This window comes from Spodoptera frugiperda, chromosome 9 (genome assembly GCF_023101765.2).
Source record: "Spodoptera frugiperda isolate SF20-4 chromosome 9, AGI-APGP_CSIRO_Sfru_2.0, whole genome shotgun sequence".
In the NCBI taxonomy this organism is placed as follows: domain Eukaryota; kingdom Metazoa; phylum Arthropoda; class Insecta; order Lepidoptera; family Noctuidae; genus Spodoptera; species Spodoptera frugiperda.
In genome coordinates this window covers 8577483-8600242 of record NC_064220.1, presented here as the reverse complement: position 1 = coordinate 8600242, position 22760 = coordinate 8577483, and the positions used below count along the sequence as shown (strand labels likewise).

Genomic DNA, 22760 nt, shown 5'->3' with positions numbered 1-22760 from the left:
ACTAGTTTGTTTATCTCTTTTTTTGTAGTTTAGAATGGAAAGTTATCAAATGGGAGTGTTACTCTTAGTTAAATGACTAACTAAAAACCACCCCGTTCCGGCTCTTGCCATATCCTGGGGCCGAAATATAACTTTGGCTAGCCTACGCTAGTGGGCCCTAGTTTGCTTATCCCTTGATTAACAACCCAGTCCAGACCAGACTATGAGCATTCTCTCCAAAGAGTAAAACTTCACATTTAGTAGGCGGATTGGAAGTAGCAGTTTAAAAACTTTCTGACAAATGAAGGGAAGGGAAAGACCAAGATTTCAAGAAGTCCCTTTGCCAGATCGTACGACCATCCGCAGCACGAGTAAGAAATGTACGTTTTCTACCTAAACTGTCGTCACCACATAGCTTCGATTTCATAATGGAAATCCCTTAATGGACTCAAATCCAGCTGTGTTTAACAGTTCATGATAAAATAGTAAGAAAATAAATAATCAAATATCATGTGCACACGTTATCTATTTAAGGAAGTAGGATAAGTCAAGCCATTAAAGTGAAGTGTTTGGCGGTTGGCCAGACGCCAATCGATGTTTGAGAAACGTACGTTGAACTTTTGTCTTACCGCCTGTCTGTACTCTGTATCAAATGCTGTAGGATTAGGGATGGCAGATCGAAAACAAGGAAGATTTATTTAACATACATAAACTCCGATTTTGGTAGCAAATAGTGCTTAAATAAAGTAGAGAAAAAATGATGCGTGCATGTGGCATGTAGCCCTTTTTAAAGACGCAGTTCCGTAAATTTAAAATGCCGGTTAACTACCTAATCGTCTAGATTGTCTTCTTCTATCTTTTAAGTTTCTTTGTAACTACTGAATATTGAAGCTGAATTGCGTACTAGCTTAACTGGTTATTCAACTTTTTCGCTTATCACTACAGCGGATCGCAAATTGGCAATGGTACTCCATTGTAACCTGACAACCCTGTGTTCAAGGTGTTTGTATGCAAAACACTTCAACCGGACACTGCAAGTTTGGCAAGCAATAAAAATACGCTCAAAACTGCACTTAGAACATCTGCAAAATAAGCAAACAATAGTCTAACCTCCATGGTCTGCAATTGTAACTTGTAATTTTAGCTTCCTATAGTACAACCAAATATAACGGAATACCGTTGGGTGGCCTTATAGCTTACTGGGCAAAATGCAAATCATTCGATGAATTGAAATTATATCATTAATAACTATCTTAGAGCATTTGCATATTGAGTACCAGTCAATACTTATTTACTTAAAGTTTCGAAACTGGTAACAGTAGATGGTCGCCTTTTTGCGCATATAAAGCAGAGGCAACCCTATTGAAAAAAGTCGATACGGCTAGTCTCTATAAACTTGAAGTTTATAACTTCTACGCAACAAAAACAAATTTAGCCGAGAATAAAGTGGTCTACGAATTTTAGTGTTACCTAAATCAAGTTTTTTTTAACAATGTGTTGTAATAGTTAGACCTGAATTATTAAAAAAAATGGCAACTGTTCGTCCAGCAAAGCATTCTTCCTCTTTTAATGATCTTACGATCGACGTATGTTGACCTAGTTTTTACCATTAAGGATTATAAAGTGTAAAGGTAATCTAGGATAATAAAGAGTGCGTGTCGTCGTGTCCTGTCAACTTGTAACCTTCGCAATCACGCGCAATCTGTTAGAGTCAACTAAAGGGAATTGGGGTCACAGTCTTTAGACGAGCATGTAGGCGATGTACTGAAGTACTTGCTTACTGTCTTTGAAGTTCGCCATTTTAAACTGGTATTTCTCATTTCATAAACTTTCATTGTCATTATGAACTCATCATCTCACATCACCATGGGAGCTTGCTGGATCAAGGTCTGCGGAAAACCATACAGAAGCCGAAAAGCTCAGCATTCAACAAAATGGTCACAAGTCCTTTAGGTAGGATCAACAATTTACGAAATCATTTTATTCATCTTGTAACTTTCACTTACAGTTTCAAAAATATTCTTCAAGTTGGAAAACCCCGGGGAGTAGAATTACCCGTAGCGGTCACCGAGCAAGTCCCAAAATTGGAAAAGCCTGAGGAACCTAATTGGTTTGTAAATAAAAAATCCAAATAAAGTGATTAACATCAAATATGAGACATGTATTAGGCCAGAATGGAGCTAATTTGGAAAGAAGCATTTCTGTAGGCGTTGTCGAGAACCATGAAAATGACGAACGATCGCGTGCTACTAACAATTTAGATACTTACCTGCCTAGCTTCTTTATTGTTAACGCTACGCATCAACAAAGCTTCAAGGCGCCTTTAATCAGATAATGGAATTATCACTTCGACCCAATTACGTTCTGTTTCTATAAATCTTCGCTGGTTATAAATTGCAGCAAATGCCTCGTGGAACTCGCTAAGATTCCATGCCGTAAGGCAACATTGATCAAAGTGCCCATAGCAATGCCAAGCAATTTTCATCTTTAAACTCTCATGTTTATGGTGGTATATAGGGTGAAGAGTCAAGTAGTAATTTTCCCAGTTTTATTATGACTGGAAGATGGATATTGTCGTTAAGAGGTATTTGGGATCAGCTGTTTTAAATAGCCAACCGCCTCATAAAAGTTTTAGAGGTATTGTATCCAGCTTGCCCTTTTCTTACAAAGAATTTATTTTTAAATATAATAATAGTTATTACATCATTGGAAAACAACAATTTGAAGCGATTCTCACAAAGTACGATGCCCGTTACGCTCAGCAATTATTCTAACTAGTAATATTCAAGTTCGAATGATTCATACGGGGATCGGCCCATTACACACATATTTTACCTCTCTAATTGATATGGTTTACCTACCTGCCTACGTGATATGTGTAATGGATATGGTTAAATGCTAGTTAACCAATTAATAAATGTTTCAATTCCAAGAAGGATGACAATTTGTTTCCTGGAAAGTTAAATTATTCTTTATTTTGTCTCCTTTTATCAATGTCACGTATATTCTAAACTGTGGTTCTAAGTAACGCGTGACACGTTTGCTCCTTTTAAGTCAATTACCTCGTTTAAATGAGAACCGACGACGAACTACGTGGTAATAATGTCTGACATCAAGCCCTGTATTTAAATATCCCCATTTTCTACGAAAGAAAATATCCTTTTAAGGATTTTGCTGATGAATGTTTCTTCCCCCTGATTTGAATGTAATCTTTTTGTGCAGAATCAGAGCGACTGAATATAATAGCGTTTAGTCCAATGAATATTCATAGCAAAGCGGCGGACATGGCGTTATCTGGAAGGAAACGCATGAGATCTTTTGTTTCAAGGAAATTATTCGTGTTTTAATTTATTATGTAATTAATGTGAGGCATCGTTGTTTGTTTCTCTGAAGGTTTTGCCCTCGCATACGTTTTTCGTGGTTAAATGATAGAGCTATGCACCTGTCCTTACACATTTTTTACGGTTACTTCAATAAAAATACGTGTGGTTGTATAATATACTAGCTTTTTCCAGCGTCTTCGCCCGCGTTCCTATAGGATAAAAAGTATTCTATGACCAGAGTTAGCTCATACCCTGTCTTTATAGCAAATTTCAACAAAATCCGTTCAGTAGTTTCAACGTCATTGACGGACAAACATCGAAATATCCAAACAAACAAGCTTTTTCAGATTTAAGTAACTATAATATTAGTGTGATAAATATGTGCTAAATCTCGCTTATGTATTAATTATTTAAATTATTAGTTTATGAACACGGAAAATTGCCCAATTAAATTAACAACTACTAACATTGCACATGGCTTTACTCGTTTTTTTTAATGTCACTCAAAATAATGAAGTCTGTTAAATACTTCATAATAATATGTTATACACGTGGACTTGTATCTAAACCACCTCCATATTAAATTTCATTACTATCGGTCTATAACTGGAACCGATAAAACGTGATTAAAGCGTAACGAACCAACAGATTTATTCTTTATAATTTAACTATGTAAACTTTATATATGACAAGACCACTGTAATTAATTCAACAGGAAAATATTAACAGGACCATTGTGTCATAATGCCTACCTTAGTAGGATTTACTCGATGAGTATCCTGTTGGGTACTTACTTAGTTTTAGTCGTTTAATTAGCATTGTATCCAGAACAAGTGTAAAACGACTAATTTTCCGGTTATTATTAATTTGGGTAGCAATCGTCCATTATTTAATTTACTTTTGCTGTTAGTGGACATGGAATTGGTGTGATTTCAATAGTTAAAAATCTCATTTTAATTAGACCGTTTATTCCCAACGCATTCATCGTTGAAGAAAAAACAGTTAATCCAAAAAATACCGCAATAAAAAAAGTTCTAAGTGAAGCGACCTGTTTGTGGGTCCTATGATTCATTCACCGGTCTTTTGGTTAGTCACATTTCGGTCGCGGTTCGGCTCGCTTAGCTTTCTTGTAAATATTTTAAAGTCAATATTGAACATGAGAACCTTGTGATAACTGCGATTAAGTGATACGAGTGTGATGGTGATGGGTTTTGGCATTGACAAGATGAAGTTTAACTTTATGAAACGTAGTGGTTCGGACCCTAGTGTGTTTCTTAGGGGAGTTTTTAGAAGATTCAGGTTTGTATTCTACAAAAAGTACTTTATGTTTTACTTGTGATTGTCGTGTATATTTGTGTATGTGTACGTTTTATTACTGTGACATGAGAGTGCTATATAATAGACAAAAACATTGTGTTTTCTGTTGTAGTTCATATTAAAGTTGGTTGTAGTATCTTCCTCAAGAGAACAGGTTTTAGCGTGTCCTGCTGCAAGTAGTAACGCTAAACTTTGAGAAACTATTGAGTAGCTAGGAATTAGGTAGTTGGTTTTGTTTTTGGGATATGGTTTTGTTTTAAAATTAAAACCGGACACTGGTTCAAGGATTAGAAATTATCAATTTGGTTGATGAGTTATATAAATATTTATCTACTGTTATTGTTCTTTTATCACTGTTGACTATGACTAATTTTGAATCCGGAAATTAAATAATCTCTAAAAATAATTTTATTTACGAGTATTTAAAATAGATGGTAAAATCAAATTAGTCACTTACTGGTCGACTGACTGTAAATCCCTCTCTCTAGCAGTCTAGACTAGTTTCGGTTTTGATTCCCCGATGAATAGAGTTTTTGCTATCAGACAATTACAATGCACTCGTAATAGTTACTAAAAAAAAGGTTGTCGCATTTAACTATTTTGCCTCTTTTCCTATGGGAAAACAAGAAATCCTCTGTAGTTAATGAGAGGCGTAATAAACAAGGTAATTTAGTTGTCAGTCTACAAGGCGTATCCCATTTCGTGTAAAGGAAAAAGCAAATCAAATTCGAATCCTACGCAGTAAGCAATTGTGCCTAACTATGTGGCCCATTGGCCTAATATCCTGGCCATTGTATAAAAACTAGTCCTTGTTTAGCTCTATTGTTGGACAAAGCAGGTGCCATGCCTTTTTACGGCCAGTTACATCTTGTATACAAATGGAACAAGCAAGCTATTTACGTTAAACTATGCACTTACAAACTTTGACTATGGTCGTGTGCTATTCTAAGGATTAAGACCGTTAGCTCTTTGAAAATAATGGCGGCGCCGACCGTTGAATATGAATTTGCATTGTGTTGTTTGTTTTCATGTAATTATAACATTAATGCTTGACCTACACACCTTGAAGAGAGCAAAATTATCCATGCACTATTCGCTTGTTGACATTATTAGTATTGATTTACTAAGATTAGCTGACTGTCAGATTCAAGAGGGTGAAAGATTAACTGATCGGTCCACCACCATTTTTTAAATCAGTTGAATCACTTAAAATGTTTTCATTCAAATAACTTGTTAATACTGTACTTTAGAACGGCATAACGAGTAACTATTGATGGCCAATTTTCCTGGTCATTATAGTCGATTGGAAAACTAACCAATGTGGTTTAGCCTACTGGAGCGAAAATACCCATACGTATACAAATCTAATAGTTTCACCGCAAAGGACACGCTGGCAATTTAACATGTGGTTAACTAGCCTCATTTTACCTCAGACTATCGTTCAAATGACTTAAATACTATTGTAGAGCTGGTTATGAGGGTTGGTTTTAATGCAAGAAGAAAACTTGCCATCATTGCTTCTCTGTACCCTCAGTATGAGTTGCTTTACGTATCACAAAATAGAAATGAGAGCGCATTCGGTGCTCTGATTGGCCGACTCGAATGAATCAACCAATCAGAGCTCGAGTTTCGATCTCGTTAAACGTAGTTAAAACGAACTCGTACTACGCCCTCAGATACTCTGAAATAGCAGTCAAAACGAGACAACTGTAGTTTGTTTCCTAATTACCCGAGGATGTTAGCATTACGATGAGGATACCTACTTCCATTATAAATAATACCTAATTTATTTAAACTCATTGAGCATCTCTAAGGACACCGGAAGATTATAAAGTTTTCCCTCAAGGTCTGAAGCAGTTCCTCAAATGATATGAATTCAAGTTAAATAACATACATAACTAATTAAGTTGGTATGTTAGTTACGTCTTAGGTTTTTTAAATGATCTTCATTATTCATTAATAGTTTGTTATTACTGTTTGAGTTACGTGTTATAATTGTGCAGACTTTGCCGAAGCGTTTGCAAAAGTGTAGTGACAGTTGATCGGTTTGTCATCTGTTGAATTCTGACTAACTGTATCTGTCATTTGTGTATAATTACTGTAGATGTTATACATACAAGTGTTTAATGTTGGTTATTTTATCTCACTGTTAGTGTGTGAAGAGACGTGTTGTACCTAGTTATTTTTGTTGTTACCTAGACTAATTCTCATACGGGTTTTCAAAGGAAATTTTACATCACTTTCCTAATTTAAGTCATTGCTCATATGGGCTAGTTTTAAATCTTTTACCTTATTGTGTTTTCCTAATACATTGACCTGTTGAACATATTACTGTATGGAAATACCAGTTCTGTACCATTAATATGAGTTTGATTTACGTTTAAAGTAATTGAAACGAGAGTGCGCGAAGGGTACAGAATACAAATTAATTGGAGTTTTACAATACACTCAATAAACTCCAATCAACTAATCAGGTCTAAATAAGTCAAAATACTACAAAACAAGTTGATTATCATATAACCGTTTTGCATTTCCTTGGGCTAATTCGCATATCTAATCAGGAGTTATCTTATCTCTCCTCTGTTATTAAAATTGTACGCAAACTTCATTCAACCTGGCGTCTGTGCACACCTGTGAGACCTGTTGAGTTTTAGTGTAATTTTGAACATGGTTCCCAGTGCGTACCATCCTTTCAATATTACTTGTGAGCGCTACGTGAGTCACGATTCCACAATTTTTACCATCCATTTAGTTCCATCGTCATTTCATTGTAGTGTTTGATATTAATATGACGAGTACAATGAGTGACAGTGAAAGAACAGTGCAGTGCTGCAATTATAAAAACAGTTTCGATTTAAATATCAGCGATGTTAGGTACAGCTTCCAAAGGAGTTGGGTTAAAACTAAGAAGTTTAGTCACAGAGTTTTTGGAGCAAACAGGTGAGTGAACTTGAAATTAGAGCAAAAAGTTGGTTCTGCCGGATGCTTGTGGTTCTTATTATTTCTTATGGACTAACGACAGTGCCAAAAACATGGATTTGTAAATCTATCCATCCAGTAAATGAATACAAGCGATCCGCATTAAAACTGGCATGTGTAACAATCGTGAACACTAGAGATTGTAGTAGTTAACCGGTTTGTGACGTATATCCATGCCACTTAGTATGTTATTGTTTATGTCTCACATACTGTCGTATGACTCATAGACTGGTTTGATTTGAGCCTCTATATTTCATTATTGACCAAGTGTAATACGTATCTTCAATCAGGTTATTATACCGTTGACTTATTAGGTTGAGAGAAAGTTGTCTTTTGTTACCTACTACACAAGTGCTTAATAATCTAACTTTATACATTCTCTTTTGGCTTTATTCATCATTAATTTTTGGTCCTATGTCTTAGAGTGGCAGTTATGAATTTGATACCTTTAGTTCACAAAAAGTGAAAGTCTTTAACGGGAGTTGGTGCCAAGGAAAGTACCCATTGGAAAATTAAATGTAGTCACACAAAAACAAATATTTAAATGGTGTTTAGGTCATTTTCATTTACCTCTAAACCAAACGCACGATCAAGGAAAATAATGTACTGTCTTATTCTAATACCTATTTAATTGTGTCATTAAATAAAGAAGGTACAAGACTTACGCCTTTATAGTTCATTAAACTGATCCGCAAATATTAAAATTTCCACAAAAAGTCAGCGTTGTAAACGTAATTCTGCGTTTATTTCAGTATTTGTCTTCTTATCGGCATTGTGGCCTGATTTCAATTTGTTTTGTTTTTAATATTATCTTGGATTGTCGCTTTAAAGCTACATAGTGACAGATGCCTCAACATTTAGACAAAGTTAGGTGTCTTCATGGTCCGTCAAATTGGCAAAGTTTGGCTTTACGCTGGCTAAATTACTACCACTCTCGGCTTGCAAATGACTGTGGCTGTAACGGAACCGACTGATTATTTATTTGCGTGAGGCTGATTCCAAATCGTGAATTGTTTATATGTTTAACATGTTACTTCTTCATGCCCCAAACCTGTGATATATATACAATGGATCTCTAAATTATCTAACAGACTCAAGTTATTGTCATTACCGTTATCATTTCAAATAATAGATAATATTATGATACTACAGACATAATTAGATTGTTAGTAATGAATCAATTTATCAATTTATTAATTACTCATCAAAATAAAGTACTTTTGCACGTATTTGTAACACTTGGTCGTCGTTATCCAAGGCTTCAGCTTTTATGGCTGAGTTTGCGAATCAAAAAATTGCTGTCTACTTTTATCCTCATATTCAAGAGCCCTTGATATCGAGGGCTGATCTTTAAATAATTTTCAAAGGTATATTTGGAGCAATTTATCATCTTGTTATTCTATTTTCTCATTAGAATCGAGAATGGAAGTTCTCCTTTTATCGATCTTGTTTCTGATAACCTTAGACGAAGGTATTAAAAGTATCTGTATAATTCGCGGAATTTTAAACATAATAGCGATAATAACAACAGAATGTTTATCGATTTCCATCCCAAACCGATCATTAACAGTGGTCGAATCGATTTGAGAACTCGTTTGCTTGTTCGGTGAGTCAAGAGGGTTTGATTCTTGGAAAAACCGGACAGGCCCAACATACGTTACCTTTGGCGGCTCCAACACGTAACTTCCGGTTCTCGGAATGTCCATATCCATATTATACTGGTCATATTTGCATATCTCTCTTAGTCTCTTTCGAGTTTTAACATTATAAACCTTGAAGCTATAATGATTGAGTTTAGTTTCGTAGAGAAGCAAACACGTGTGTGTGTTTCGAAGTAATGGGTTTTTACACTGACCTTGACATTATTTTTTTTTTTAGTTAATTTGCAATCGCGTGTTTATGTGACTTTTTTTGTTAATTTATGGTTTATGTTGGTTAAGAATGTCTGTTAATTTCATTAATGTTATTGCTTTCAAGCTCGTCCTTGTCTGTCCCGGAATTCGTATACTTACCTTTGTTTTGTATCTGATTCTCTGTTCTTTCTCTTAGTATTTTTTTTTAATTGTACCTGTTTCAAATATTCTTTTGAAATTCTGGTTCTTGGGTTTTTTGACTGGGTTTCTTGCAAATTATTGTGTAGCTTGAAAAAGTTGACTTGTCTGTATTGTAATGACGGATTACTTTCCGGTTTTTCTCCTTCTTCAGTCGTTTTAAGACTATCCTTTACCTTGTAATTAATAAAATTAGTAACTATTTAATAGTAGTATCCAAATTCACAAATTATAATAATATAGACGTATTCTAACTAAATCTAATGCGGTAATGACTACCTCTTTATCTTTAGTTCGCATGACACAAAAAATCATAACAAAATGTTTATACAGCTATTACGCAAATTGTACCGTTTGTACCATTCTCATAATTGTTTATTTGGCACTATAACGGTTGACCCGTAAACTTATATTCGTACATACTCACTTATTACCCATCTGTTACTTTTTTTTTATGACTCAACTCTACGCTTAATTGGGCAAAAAATTGCCCATTAGTGCTTCATTTCGGCTGTTATAGAAATCGCGATTAATTTTGTCTAGCGTTGACAATATTTATTGAGCATGTGGGCTCGATGACAAGGACTAATGTAATGTTCTATTTCAATGTTAACTAGGTATTACATGTGTGTTTTTTTAGATAAAGAAACTTTCTATTGTAGGTAGGTACTCAAATAATGGCAAGGGTTTGGGAATTTATAAATAGATTTCTTTTAAATTTGCTAGTTTTTGTTACACAATTTTACCTATTTATTATAATTATCTGTTTCTGTCTATGCTTTATGGTAAGTTTAAGTGAAAATAGTCCTAGAATTCCTTTACGTCTGTATTGCAAATGTCCTTCATTAAAATGGCAAGTCGTGTCGTTATTGTACATCTCAAGCTATTCACAATTAGTGCTACGGAAATATGAACCTTTTGCGTCACAGTTTTACAGTTGCGTTATGCTTGATCGTCTGATGAACCGTAAAGTGCATGGTTCGATGACCGCACCTGGCGAGTTCAAGGACGGTGTAATGATTTTATGTCTTGTTGACAAACCAATAATAATAATATGTTTGTTTACCGATACCATATCAGGGATCTTTGGTCTGCCGTGCTCGGAAGAGTTAATAAAATTATCTTATCAATATTTTTGGGAACATTGCGATTACGAAATGTACTGAATTTGTTGTACGTGAAATATTTTCTTTAAACTTACATTTAGTTGTAATTCGTTTATTTTTAGTATTACAACATTGTACATTAATATAAAAGTTATGACGTACGTCGTACGGCGTATGTAATAATAGAATTGTATTTCCAAAACGTGTTTGTGAATGTTTCTATCTCTCCGATGAATTGTATGAAGCGGTCGCCAATTTCGACACTGCTTTCATGGCAGTCGTGGCCGAGCGGTTAAGGCGTCTGACTAGAAATCAGATTCCCTCTGGGAGCGTAGGTTCGAATCCTACCGACTGCGAATTCTTTTTGTACATTTTTTATTTATATTTAATTTATTGTTACAGCTTGCGTCGAGGTGCGGGTGTGAATGTTCAAGATGATAACGGCTATACACCGCTTCATCAAGCATGTTTGAATGGACATCGGTAAGTTGAGTTATATTTTCTACTTTTATTTAAATAAAATTCACTTTTTATAATTTTTTCATGATTTTTTCCTATAAAAATGTATTTGTGTTGTGAAACAAAGGATTTTTCACTTTTTCCTTCACTATAGTAATAGTTATTTATATCTACAAAATAGACTTTGGTCAGCATTGAGTGACGTCAGGGGACCGAGTAACCACAAACAAATGTTACATAGGAAAATCTATTTAATATACCATCCTGATTCATGTACACGAGTGTAAAATATGAACATTTTAATACTTATTATAGGTAATAGGTATATCATACGTACTAAAATGTCCACTATTACTAAACTAAACTTGTATCTACCTAATAAGGTGATTAATTAAATGTGTAATGGGTTTAATTATATGGCAATAGTAGCTGATACCCGCGGCTTTGTGACTAATAAAAGTTGCCAAAGTTACTCAATATTACATCAGCTACCTACCAATAAAAGTCCCATCAAAATCGATCCAACCATTTCGGGGATTACCCGAAACAAACAAACAAACAGACAGACATACAAAAAATGTTAACAATATTATTATGGTGTATGTATCGTATGCATATAGTAAAAAGCGGTTATTTCAATATTACAAATAGACACTTCAATTTTATTTATTAGTCTAGATATTCATTAATTAATAAAAAATAAAAATGGTAAATGAACAAATTTTATTTTGATATTAAATCCTACTTTTTATGGTTCAAATTCGATAAAAGATTTTGTTTGTATTTCCACACTTAAGAGCTAGTTCGGAATCTTCAGTAAAGGAACTGGTTTTGGAACGATGACTATAGGCTTTCTTACTTTTAGTGCACCTAAAAATAACCTGGTGCTGGCACAACTATACTTACTTCGATTAAACAAACTGACTGCCTCGTTGTTCGAGTGGTCGTTGGTCAAGTGCGACTGCCGAACAAGGGGTCTCGGGTTCGATTCCCGGGTCGGGCAATGTATTGCTGGGGTGTTTTCGGTTTTTCGAAAATTTCTCAGTAGTAGCACGGAGTCTGGAAATGTGCCCGGTATATGGCAATAGGCTCACCATCTATTACATGGGACTTACAACATAAATTGTGAAAAGTGGGTGTACACAGTGGCATTACGTGCCATAATATGCACCTCTGCCTACCCCTTCGGGGATTAAAGGCGTGATGATATGTATGTATGTATTAAAGTCACCTCAAATATTAACTCAAGTACTCTTTTTTTAGCGAGATAGTCCGCGTCCTACTATCGGTAGGCGCGAATCCAGGCATCACGGACAAGAAAGGCGCTACGCCCCTTCACCTGGCCGCGTTCAACGGTGACACCGATGTCTGCTGGATGCTCCTCGCTCATAACCCTCCTATCAACATTGATCAGCTGGTATGTACACTCTTAACTACATTATTTAACACTAACTACTTCCGCGCGGTTTCACCCGCTCTGCTCGGCTCCTATTGGTCATAGCGTGATGTTTTATAGCATATAGCCTTCCTCGATAAATGCACTATCCAACACAAAAATAATTATTCAATTCGGATCAGTTGTTCCGAAGATTAGCGCGTTCAAACAAACAAACAAACAAATTCTTCAGCTTTATAATATTAGTATAGATGTAACAGCGCCATGGGAGCCACCGGTGACTGACGTTAGCGGAGGATTAGTCTTCAACAGTCTTCTATTGGAAGTCAAAAGACTATTTAAAGTAGCTTTTGGTTGAATATCCTGTAGTTTTAAGTCTTTGTCTGGACTATGAAACCAATGGGAGTAGGCATAAAGTACCAAAATTAAAAGTGTTTGACGAATTTGCAAAAGATTTGGGACAAAGATTAGTAGAAGAATAATGGATCCTTTATTTAAGCTGAATTAAAGAAATAATACTTTGTAGCTAGCCTAAAGTCTTTAGTTCTAAATATCAGTTGCTCTAGTGACGTAATAACCTTTTGACTACAAGATTTCTCACTCAACACTCGCGTCAGAATTCGTAACACGATAGTAACTTGTTAGGTTAATATATTTCAAGTCAAGATATCCCGCAAAGTATTCCTAACGCGTTCTCTATCCGCGGGTCTAGTAAGTTCCAGAACATTCTAAGAATGTTCATTACGTCAGCATCGCCCGTTTACTTACGAGCTTAGTATACGACCGGCATACCTGCTTTGAAACATTCCAGGTTTCTAGTCAAATAAACCCTTAACATAGCTTCAGTTTTTTTATTCTCTGAAAGGGCTAGACAGATGTGCACATTATTATTAAATGTTAACAAACATCCACTTTAGTAGTTAAGTAGGGGAAGAATCTATTGCCATACAGAGCGCATAAGCTCAGGCTCCTCCATGCTACCTTATCTCTTCTCTGTCGTTTCGCTCTTGGTAAACGGTCGTGGTCACGTTGAGGCGGCCGTATTTGTATTCAAGGTGGATGCTGCTTTCCTCACGATCTTCCGCCATCTCTCCTTGTTTGTGGACTGTCTGGCGTAGTTTGACACAGGGTTTCCCGTAGCCGATTTGACTTGATCAGTCCAGCACATAGGTGATCTGCCTCGTGATATGGTCTATGCTACCTTAAACTGAGATATTTTTCTAAAAAACAAGTACTTTATAGTAGTTTGCCATACTAAATTATTTGGTAGACATATAAACCACAAAAAATATATATCTGTAATGTATAAATGTGACCCATTTTAATACGAAAGAAAATATGTAAATGTACCAACAACGAAAGTGGGAAATAATAGGGGGTTCTGATATATGGACATAGTTGTGCAACTATTCTTCAATAACAAACCTTAACTTTTGTATATTAAGGTTATAATTTATATGGAAACTTTCCTCTACCACCATATTACCATATTTAGACATGTAAACTGGATATGGGATATAGAATTCGATATTGGCGAAACTTAGCTAGGTAAAAACCCTGTGTTTGTATTATTACTTTTGTGAGACATACTAAATTAATTATTATGTTGTTCGGCTTAATCACGTAACTATTTGACGAGGAACTCGACTAGTTTCAAGCCATGCCAGCGGCTCATATTCAATCAAATAATTACGTTATTAATAAAAAAAACCCGATTTTGTTGTATTCATATCAAAATACCCAAGATTAACAATATTCAACAATAGTTTATTACTTACTAATATAATTAAATTGCGTCAACAAATGTCGGTTTTGAAACGATAGTTATTTGACCAGAGTTTACTTCGTCGACTTACTTCGAACCGGTCAGCATTTGCAGGGGCGTCGACATTTGAATACGGATAAGATATAGCAACTTAAAGGGCGTGTTAAACACGATTTGGTATTGATTTTATTACAAATATGTATATCGAAGACTTGTTAATCGTTAATAGATTTATGTAGTTGATTTTAAGGTTCGAAATTGGAGGCATGTACATGGGAGCACCTATTTCTAGTCGTTATGTTTTTAGTAGATTGAGGGCCTGTTTTACCGCCTTCATAAAAATACCCGTTAAACTTATGTGACAAATAGTTCATACAAATTACTTAGGTAACCTGACAAACGGCGGCTATCCGGACTTTCTGAAACAAGCCTTTAATACAGTTCATCTACATATGATACTCATTTGGGCAAGTTATTTATACTTTTGCCTAGTTAAGTAAAAGTTGATATAACAATATTTGGAAGCTTTTATTTAAGAAATATGGGTGTTACATTTATTATTACGTACATATACTATGTATATCTATCCATTCAGAGAATATGGGTGTTACATTTATTATTACGTACATATACTATGTATATCTATCCATTCAGAGAATAGAAGCACATCACAATGAGTGCTCCAGGATTAACCGCAAACAAAAAACGTTTGCTTCAAAAAATGTGCAAATCATGATTAGTTTTAAGTTCAATATTCTGTTTCGTAAAACCAAAGACATAATTAACCCCAATCTTTGTCCCACAGACATCAGACCATGAAACCGCACTACTAATAGCCGCACAGTTTGGCTTCGTCAATGTGGTCGCCCAGTTGATAACCAGAGGAGCTGATGTCACCATCAAGAACAATAACGATGAAAGTGCACTGGATCTTGCGGCGCAGTACGGCAGGTGGGAATATGTTGATTGATCTTCAACTTAATAGCTGTTGATATAATGACCTATTTAGGGTGCGTTTCTACCAGAGATTTGCTATGTTACGTTCCTGTGGATGCGTTTGGTTTCCACCAATCATATTCATTGGTTATTTGATACAAATTAGTTTAGCACCGGTGGAAACAGAATCATCTAAACTATGTTTTTATATGCTATCGATGCGTGCTATGGTACGTGCTATGGATGGCTTCCCTACTATCGATACATCGCAAACTCGAGCTGCGCATTTTTCTCGCACAGCTACATAACTTAGTATCGGTGGAAACGTTCACATAGTTTCACAGCTTAGCTACTACATCTTCGTAGCATAGCTACATAACACATTTCTGGTGGAAATCCTTACAAAGGTACTTAGGTTTCTTATATAGAAACCTAAGTACTATATTAATAAGTGGTTAATTGATGTTGTAACATAAAACTAAATTGTCCTTTCTTCCTTAGATTGGCGGTGGTGCAGCACTTACTACAGGTGCGACCGCAATTGGTCGACCAGTACAGATACCCCGCCTGCCGTAACGTGATCTTCACCTCGACCCCCCTACATCGTGCCAGCAAAAATGGGAGAAAGTAAGTGTTATGTACTATTTTTTTTGGAAACTATAGTAAAATCAACGGACTTTGTTTTTCATTGGATTTACAACTTTGTTGTTTTAGTATAAATGGTCGAAAATCCAATGAAGAATATTGACAGATTGGAGTAGGTTGTCTTGCTGGCCACTGTACAATTATAACCAAGTGTCCTAAAGATGGTCTAGAAAAGAATTTAATCTTATATTCACTTAAGTTGTGAATACAAATGTGACTTTGTTTTAAACCTAAACTCCTAAATAAAGATAGGACAATCGAGCGAAGCCATGTACAAAAACAAATTACTTACGAATATTTAATCCAATAGGAGATTATACAATTAAGTTAATTAGGTTACAATTACGAGAACGGCTTATTACGTGAATAAGCCACATTTATTCGACGAGGACACTCGATTAGTTACAATCCACACTGAGGGCCCAAGATTAACAGCTTGTGCGATAAACGACAGGATTATAAAAAAAAAATAAACACACAGCCATATTGTTACGTAAAGGTTCGCCATCTCTAATATAAGGATTAAACATTCCATTCTATTTCTTAACACATTAAACGGCGTGATGGTAACCGGTGACCGACGTTAGCGACGGATTTGCCTTTAACAGTTTTCTATTGGCAGTCAAAGACATTTTTTTTTACTTTATTTATTATTTACACAAAACAATAATACAATAAATAACACATAGCAACCAAAAAACCACTAAGGTTTAGAACCGTGTAATGGAATCTCGGTAGATAGTAATGGCAGATCCCAATATCGGCGATGATACAAACAGCGTTATAGAAAAACAAGATCAACACTATATTAATGAAATAAGCCAGTAAAGTAAATAAGAAATAAATTATTACTAAACCTAATCAGAATTCGGCGTTGACCTCAACCTTCAAGCAAAAAACATTCCCTTATTACTCCCAACTAATTTGATCTAGAAATAATTTCTTGCGAACATAAGAAAGCTTTTCGACTCATAATATTATATAGTATGTGCCTATGTATATTATTAAGGTTATGTTAATGCAAAGACGTTCAATCACTCTTATTTTCACACTAGCTTTTAACCGGAGTCTTTACCCGTGTGAATTTTACTTATGTCTTTCTCCGTACTCCCTAATTACAAGATAGGGTTGTGTTAGATGAGGTGACATACAAATTCACTTTTCTATTGATAATATTAGATAGGGATTTGGGATGAATTATCTTGTACACTCTATTACCCCCTATTACATGAGACTTATAACACAATGGTGAAAAGTGGGTGTACATTGTATACCGGCATTACGTGCCGTAATGTACATCTCTGACTACTTCTTCGGGAATAAAAGGCGTGACGTTGCATAGCTCGACCCGCGGTTTTGTCCGCGTGAAAGTATGAGATGTTTTTACGTGAAAAGTAACCAATGTCTCTCTTTGACTTGTTGGTAGTTACATTTACATGTGCTTTTAAGAAGATTGGTTGAGTAGATAAAGCGTAAAGAGGTAACAAACAAACTTACATTCCCATTTATAATATTAGTTGGCATGGTATGTTAATGTGAAGGCGCGCAATCACTTTATATTCATATTCATTCGTTCGTTATAACGCATCGATAGTTTTCGCATGTTTACTTGTGGGACGTAATTGTGCAGATGTGGCATATCTGGGGACAATTTTGGTAAATAATTTTACTAACCGTAATAAAGTAGAACGTATGCATACCTACTGCCTATTACCCTGCTTGAATCTTGCTGCTGGTTTTTGCTGGTATTAGCCGGTTAACTAACAGACGAATCACCTGATGGTAAGCTATCACCGCCGCCCATGAAAACCCGAAACACCAGAGGAGTTACAAGTGCGTTGACGGTCTTTTGGGGAAATTGGGAATTGGAAAATGGGTTAATTGGGCCTCCGATAACCTCACTCACACAACTCAAGCGTTGTTTTGCGTCGATTTTCTGTGTGGCAGTGGTATCACTCCGGTAGAGCCGGCCCATTCGTGCCGAAGCATGGCTCTCCCACACTTGAAAAAAACTAGGTGTTGGACAACCCGACTTAAGGGCTAGCTACACATGTAACAGAGACCGGGTAGCAGCACTGCCTTTTAAATTACGATCTCCATACTATCTGCCAAGCGTGGAGATTTCAGCACTCTAGTAGTAGTTACATGTTACACTATGAAGTCATATCATAAGGAACGATACTTTCTCACTCTCTTTTAAAATATTTTGGAAAACTTATTCACTTTATTTTGATACAACATATACCGTATCCATTTTACGTAGGTACAACTAGGTGAACGTGTCAAGTAACTCAGTGTGTCAATTTTCCACGCGCCCCGTCGAAGGGGTAAATTGGCAACGCGTGCCGTGCTACCCGCCTTCTGATTGTTGATTCGGAGGTCCCATGCTATGAGACGTGGCGATTTATTGGTTATTGTGACATTTTCGTGATATAATTTCAAAGTAGGTATTCTCAATTTCGTAGCATGATAGCGTTTTAAGTAATAGGTTTAAGTTTAGGGTTTACTTGTGTTGGTAATGATATATATGAGCTGTGCAAGACTTAACGGGTTACCGGGACTCCGGCTTGAAGCAGGAAACGGAGTAGTTTTTAGTTAGTACGTGTCCGACATTCTTTCGCCTCACCATAAGTGGGAGGAATCAATAGATGATTTTACCTCTTAAAAAAAAGAGCATTATGATTCTCAACCTAACGTGTAACTAACTGAAAATCAAAAGCATCATAAGTTTCGTTTCAAAATATGTGAAATCTTACTTTAACCCAATTTTGACTGCAAATTTTTCCCATCTAGTCTTACCTAAATAGATTTCAGATCCTTCGAAATAGTACTATGTAACAATCCCATCCAACAAATTGTAGCTACCAACAAAATGTATCGCAACACGATCGCTGTTGTTTTGTTTCTACCGGAGGAGCAGCTATGCAAAACAATAACACAATATATCCTGGCCACATGTAACTATTTGTGGTTGCAATAGTCGGTCTTTGAAATCGTTTGTTCGTTCATTTTATAGTCTACTAGCTTCTGCCAGTGGCTTCGTCCACGTTCCCGTGGAATAAAATGTCCAAATAAAACCCAAGTCAACTCATACCCTGTCTGTATACCAAATTTCGTAATCCTTTGCAATGGTTATTATCCTTTGAAAACACAAATCATCGTATTATTTTTAGGAATTATAGTAATACACTAACTGTCGTACTCAGAAACATTTAATGATTACTTAAACTATTCCTTAGTAACGATTTTGTTGCGAGAACAAATGCTAAGTTAAGTAAGTATAAAATGACTCCGATTGCGGTGTAATAATTTAACGAATAAGTATGATTCATTAAATAAATAAATCGCTTATGTTTCTAACTTAAATCGTTTTCCCGTCAGCTTGTACAGTAATCTCTATGTTTAGCGAATTAAGGTTTATATTTGAATTATTTAAAATTTGTTTCCTTGTGCGTGATTTTCTATAATAGTATACTCGTTATTGGTTCTTAATGCTTTAGCTTTAGAGTTCATTTTACCTTTTTTATTGTAATCTAAATAACGTACGTTAATGAAGCCTTAGATATATTTAATTCGCCATTGTTCCACTGATGATGTTATTTAGTTACTTGTAAATCTAATAATACCTTTATTTTGATTCGGTTTCCTACTTATTGGTTCTTAATGTGATTTAGTCTAGAAGTTTCCATATTCATCATTTCGTGTTAGTAGCTCACTCTATTTAAAATACAATAATATTAATACTTTTATACAAATATCCTAGATGATATATTTAGGTATTGTATAAAATTAGTAGAAAATCGCTACTAATGTAGTCATCAAATTTTTCAGTCAAATAGCCTACTTATTTCTCAAAAATTTGGTAAAAAATATTATAAGTGGCTACTGCTGACCAAAGGCCCCTTCTCCCACGCAGAAGGTTTGAGCATTAATCACCACACTTACTCAATGCGGGTTGGCGATTTCAAACTTATGATTAGAAATTATAAGCCCAGGTTTCCTCACCATGTTTTCCTTCACCGTTTGTCAGTGGTGTCTACAAATAATTTGAGAAAGTACATGTAAATTCGAAAAAGTCACATTAGTACTTGCCATTGGTAGGTTTTAAAGCTGCACCCTCATGCATGAGAAGTGGGCCTTTTAAACCTTCCGGCCACCACGACACCAGCCCCAGTGGTCAGCAATCAGTTCTGACAACAACACCAACCATTTATACTACCATAAATACAAAATCTGCATACGAATCAATTAACTCTATAATTTCCACGTTATTTTTGTGCAATCAAACAAAAAATGCGTGCAATTTCTACCCAGTAACACAGCGTCACATGAAACTATTCAAAACCAGTATAAACTGACCGTTGAATTTGGGTTACGATCATTTGAAGAGAGATCAAGATATACTGGTTGTGTATAACACATTGATTTATAAAAATCATGCAGCTTTTGATGAAATTTCTATGCGTGCTCAGCTTCGTTAGTCGCATGAATATGGATGATTGTGAATGCCCATGTATGGTATCAATATCTACGTTCAGTTTGTTCGCTATTGAACTTAATTCAGTTATAGGTTTTTTTATTTATTGACGTGTATGTACTGTGCTGTGCTTATTGGGTTTTGTTCAGCAGTTCTGGGTATAAATTATGAGTGTTATTTATTAAGAACGAATGAGTCTCCCTATTTTGGTTTGGTTGTTGCCCACGCTTTTATTACGGGTAAAATCCCTACAGTGAGTGTTGCCAAACTAAAAAAAAATACCACACTGCCATTCGCCATTTTACAATTAAATGTTTACAAAAATAAACTATTTATTTTAAAAATCAACACCCACGTTCTAGTTTTCGAAGAATAGCAGAAAAAGCCTTACACTGGTTTAGATAAGTAACCATCAACATTACTCTAAAACGAAACAAATACTAATTCTTACCTCTTTGTCACACCAGGGACGTGGTAACGGCTCTAATAGACGCTGGAATGGACCCAAACGTCAGAACCCACAGCGGCACACCACTTCACGAAGCAGCTCGCTTCGGGAAACCCTCAGTAGTCCGCATACTGCTCAACAAAGGAGCTGATCTTCATGCTCAGGACTCCTCAAGGAAGACAGTCTACGACCTTCTAGCTGAATACCCTGAAGAAGCTACAAGAAAAGTCAGGAAAGTGATTCGAGGTATGTTCCAAGCAGGTATGTCGCTCAATCATTTGCCTGGTGTTGACGGATTAAACGCAAAATCATCTACTGCTCTGATTGGTCCAAATTTCACCGTGAACAAATTGGTCCAACAACATCACCTGTAGGTACACCTGTTTTCTGCTTTTAGTTGTTGTTTGATGTAAATGGGTTTTTATGTTTTGTTTATTATGGTTTATTTTCATTTAATTTGTTTTCATGCTTAATAGAGCTTGCTCTTCATTTTGTTTGCGTGTTTTTGGTGATCAGAATAGAATCGAAATGAATGCAGCTAATCAAACAAAATATTAAGAGAGACTATTTTTTTTACGTTTTGATTTAGAAACTACTAGTAACTAGTCAAATATCAATAATTTAGATAACGTTGTTTTTTATATGATCAACTACCGATTGCAATAACCGATCTCAATTCAAAATCTTTAGATTAAGATCGAATTTTGACATTAATTCTATAGAGTTTCTGTCAAAAATGAACATCGGTACAATGAGTTTGGATTAAGATGGTCATTGAAATTGGCAGTACCTTAATAGATTAGGGCTATCGTTTTAGATAATTAATATTGATGATTCCTATCAAAAAAAGAAATGGGCTTGGTTTTTTATAGTTGCTTACTCATTATTTTGTTTGATTTATAGTTTATTAATATGATAGTTATAGTTTAGTTTATTTCACAATGATTTCTAAAGCGATAGCCCTCATAGAATAGGCCTATGGGTGATGGTGTTATCCTCAATATACCATGTTTAGATTACGCTTACAGGATAATATTCATTATCTATTTCACAACATGACCTCAATAACAAGCTACGTATGGTTTTGTGATTAATTTATTAACATCGGGATATTAATATAATAGTATTTATATCATTTTAATATCTATCTTTATAATATAGAAAGAAATGACGCGGTGGCTGGGCAACCGGCTGCCGCGTAACGTGTAGCGGGTCCGATTCCCGCACGGTGTAACTCTGAGTGATCCACAAATTGTTGTTTCGGGTCTGGGTGTTATGTGTATGTGAACTTGTATGTTTGTAAACGCACCCACGACACAGTCTTAGTGTGGGGCAACGATTTTTGTTAAATACTGTTAATACTTGTATTACAATTAACTTTCAATATAACGTAACACCATACTTTTTGAGCCCCGAATGTGCCCAAATGTGCACACAATTGATTATTAAATATGCTACACATTTCGTGACACATGTTATCCCATAACATAGAAGGTAAGCTAGAACCGTTCTGGACTCGCTTATCTCTGAGAACTTTCGAAAAACCGAAAACCCCAGTAATTATCCGACCGTCGCGTCTGCCACATATTTTTATGTAAGTATGTCATACTTGATTAATACTAAATTGAATGTCATACGATTTTGACAGAATATGAAAACCTCATGGGGAATTTCGACAGCGACAAAGAATTGCCTCCGTTCCCTGTCCAGGATTACAGCCCCGACGCCGTAATGTGAGTCTAATTTTCTTTATAACAGAGTCTAAATTCGAATATCACCTCCTTAGGAGTTGTGTATTTAATTTCGCTACAGAAAATAAAAGTAAACAAATGAAATGCTGATGTATTTAAAGCAAGCGAAGGTTGAAAATTGGGACAGC

At 35.5% G+C, this 22760-nt stretch overlaps 1 protein-coding gene and 1 non-coding gene across 8 annotated transcripts in view; both read left to right on the top strand.

The window, feature by feature from the left end:
* The window catches only part of LOC118271185 (uncharacterized), a 132257-nt gene that overhangs the window by 3187 nt on the left and 106310 nt on the right, over positions 1-22760 (top strand). For 2 of the 7 annotated variants that reach the window (XM_050696050.1, XM_035587170.2), the window contains exons 2-8: positions 1988-2089; positions 11158-11238; positions 12478-12631; positions 15181-15326; positions 15813-15938; positions 20901-21142; positions 22530-22614. In XM_050696050.1, the coding sequence (XP_050552007.1) occupies positions 1988-2089; positions 11158-11238; positions 12478-12631; positions 15181-15326; positions 15813-15938; positions 20901-21142; positions 22530-22614 (936 nt within the window). Of the gene's footprint in view, positions 1-1987; positions 2090-4096; positions 4602-7017; positions 7560-11157; positions 11239-12477; positions 12632-15180; positions 15327-15812; positions 15939-20900; positions 21143-22529; positions 22615-22760 lie in introns of those variants that run through there. The other 5 variants (XM_050696045.1, XM_050696048.1, XM_050696046.1 and 2 more) reach the window with 5 other exon arrangements.
* Positions 11030-11111, top strand: Trnas-aga (transfer RNA serine (anticodon AGA)). The gene has a single exon. It is a non-coding gene; the product is annotated as a tRNA-Ser (tRNA).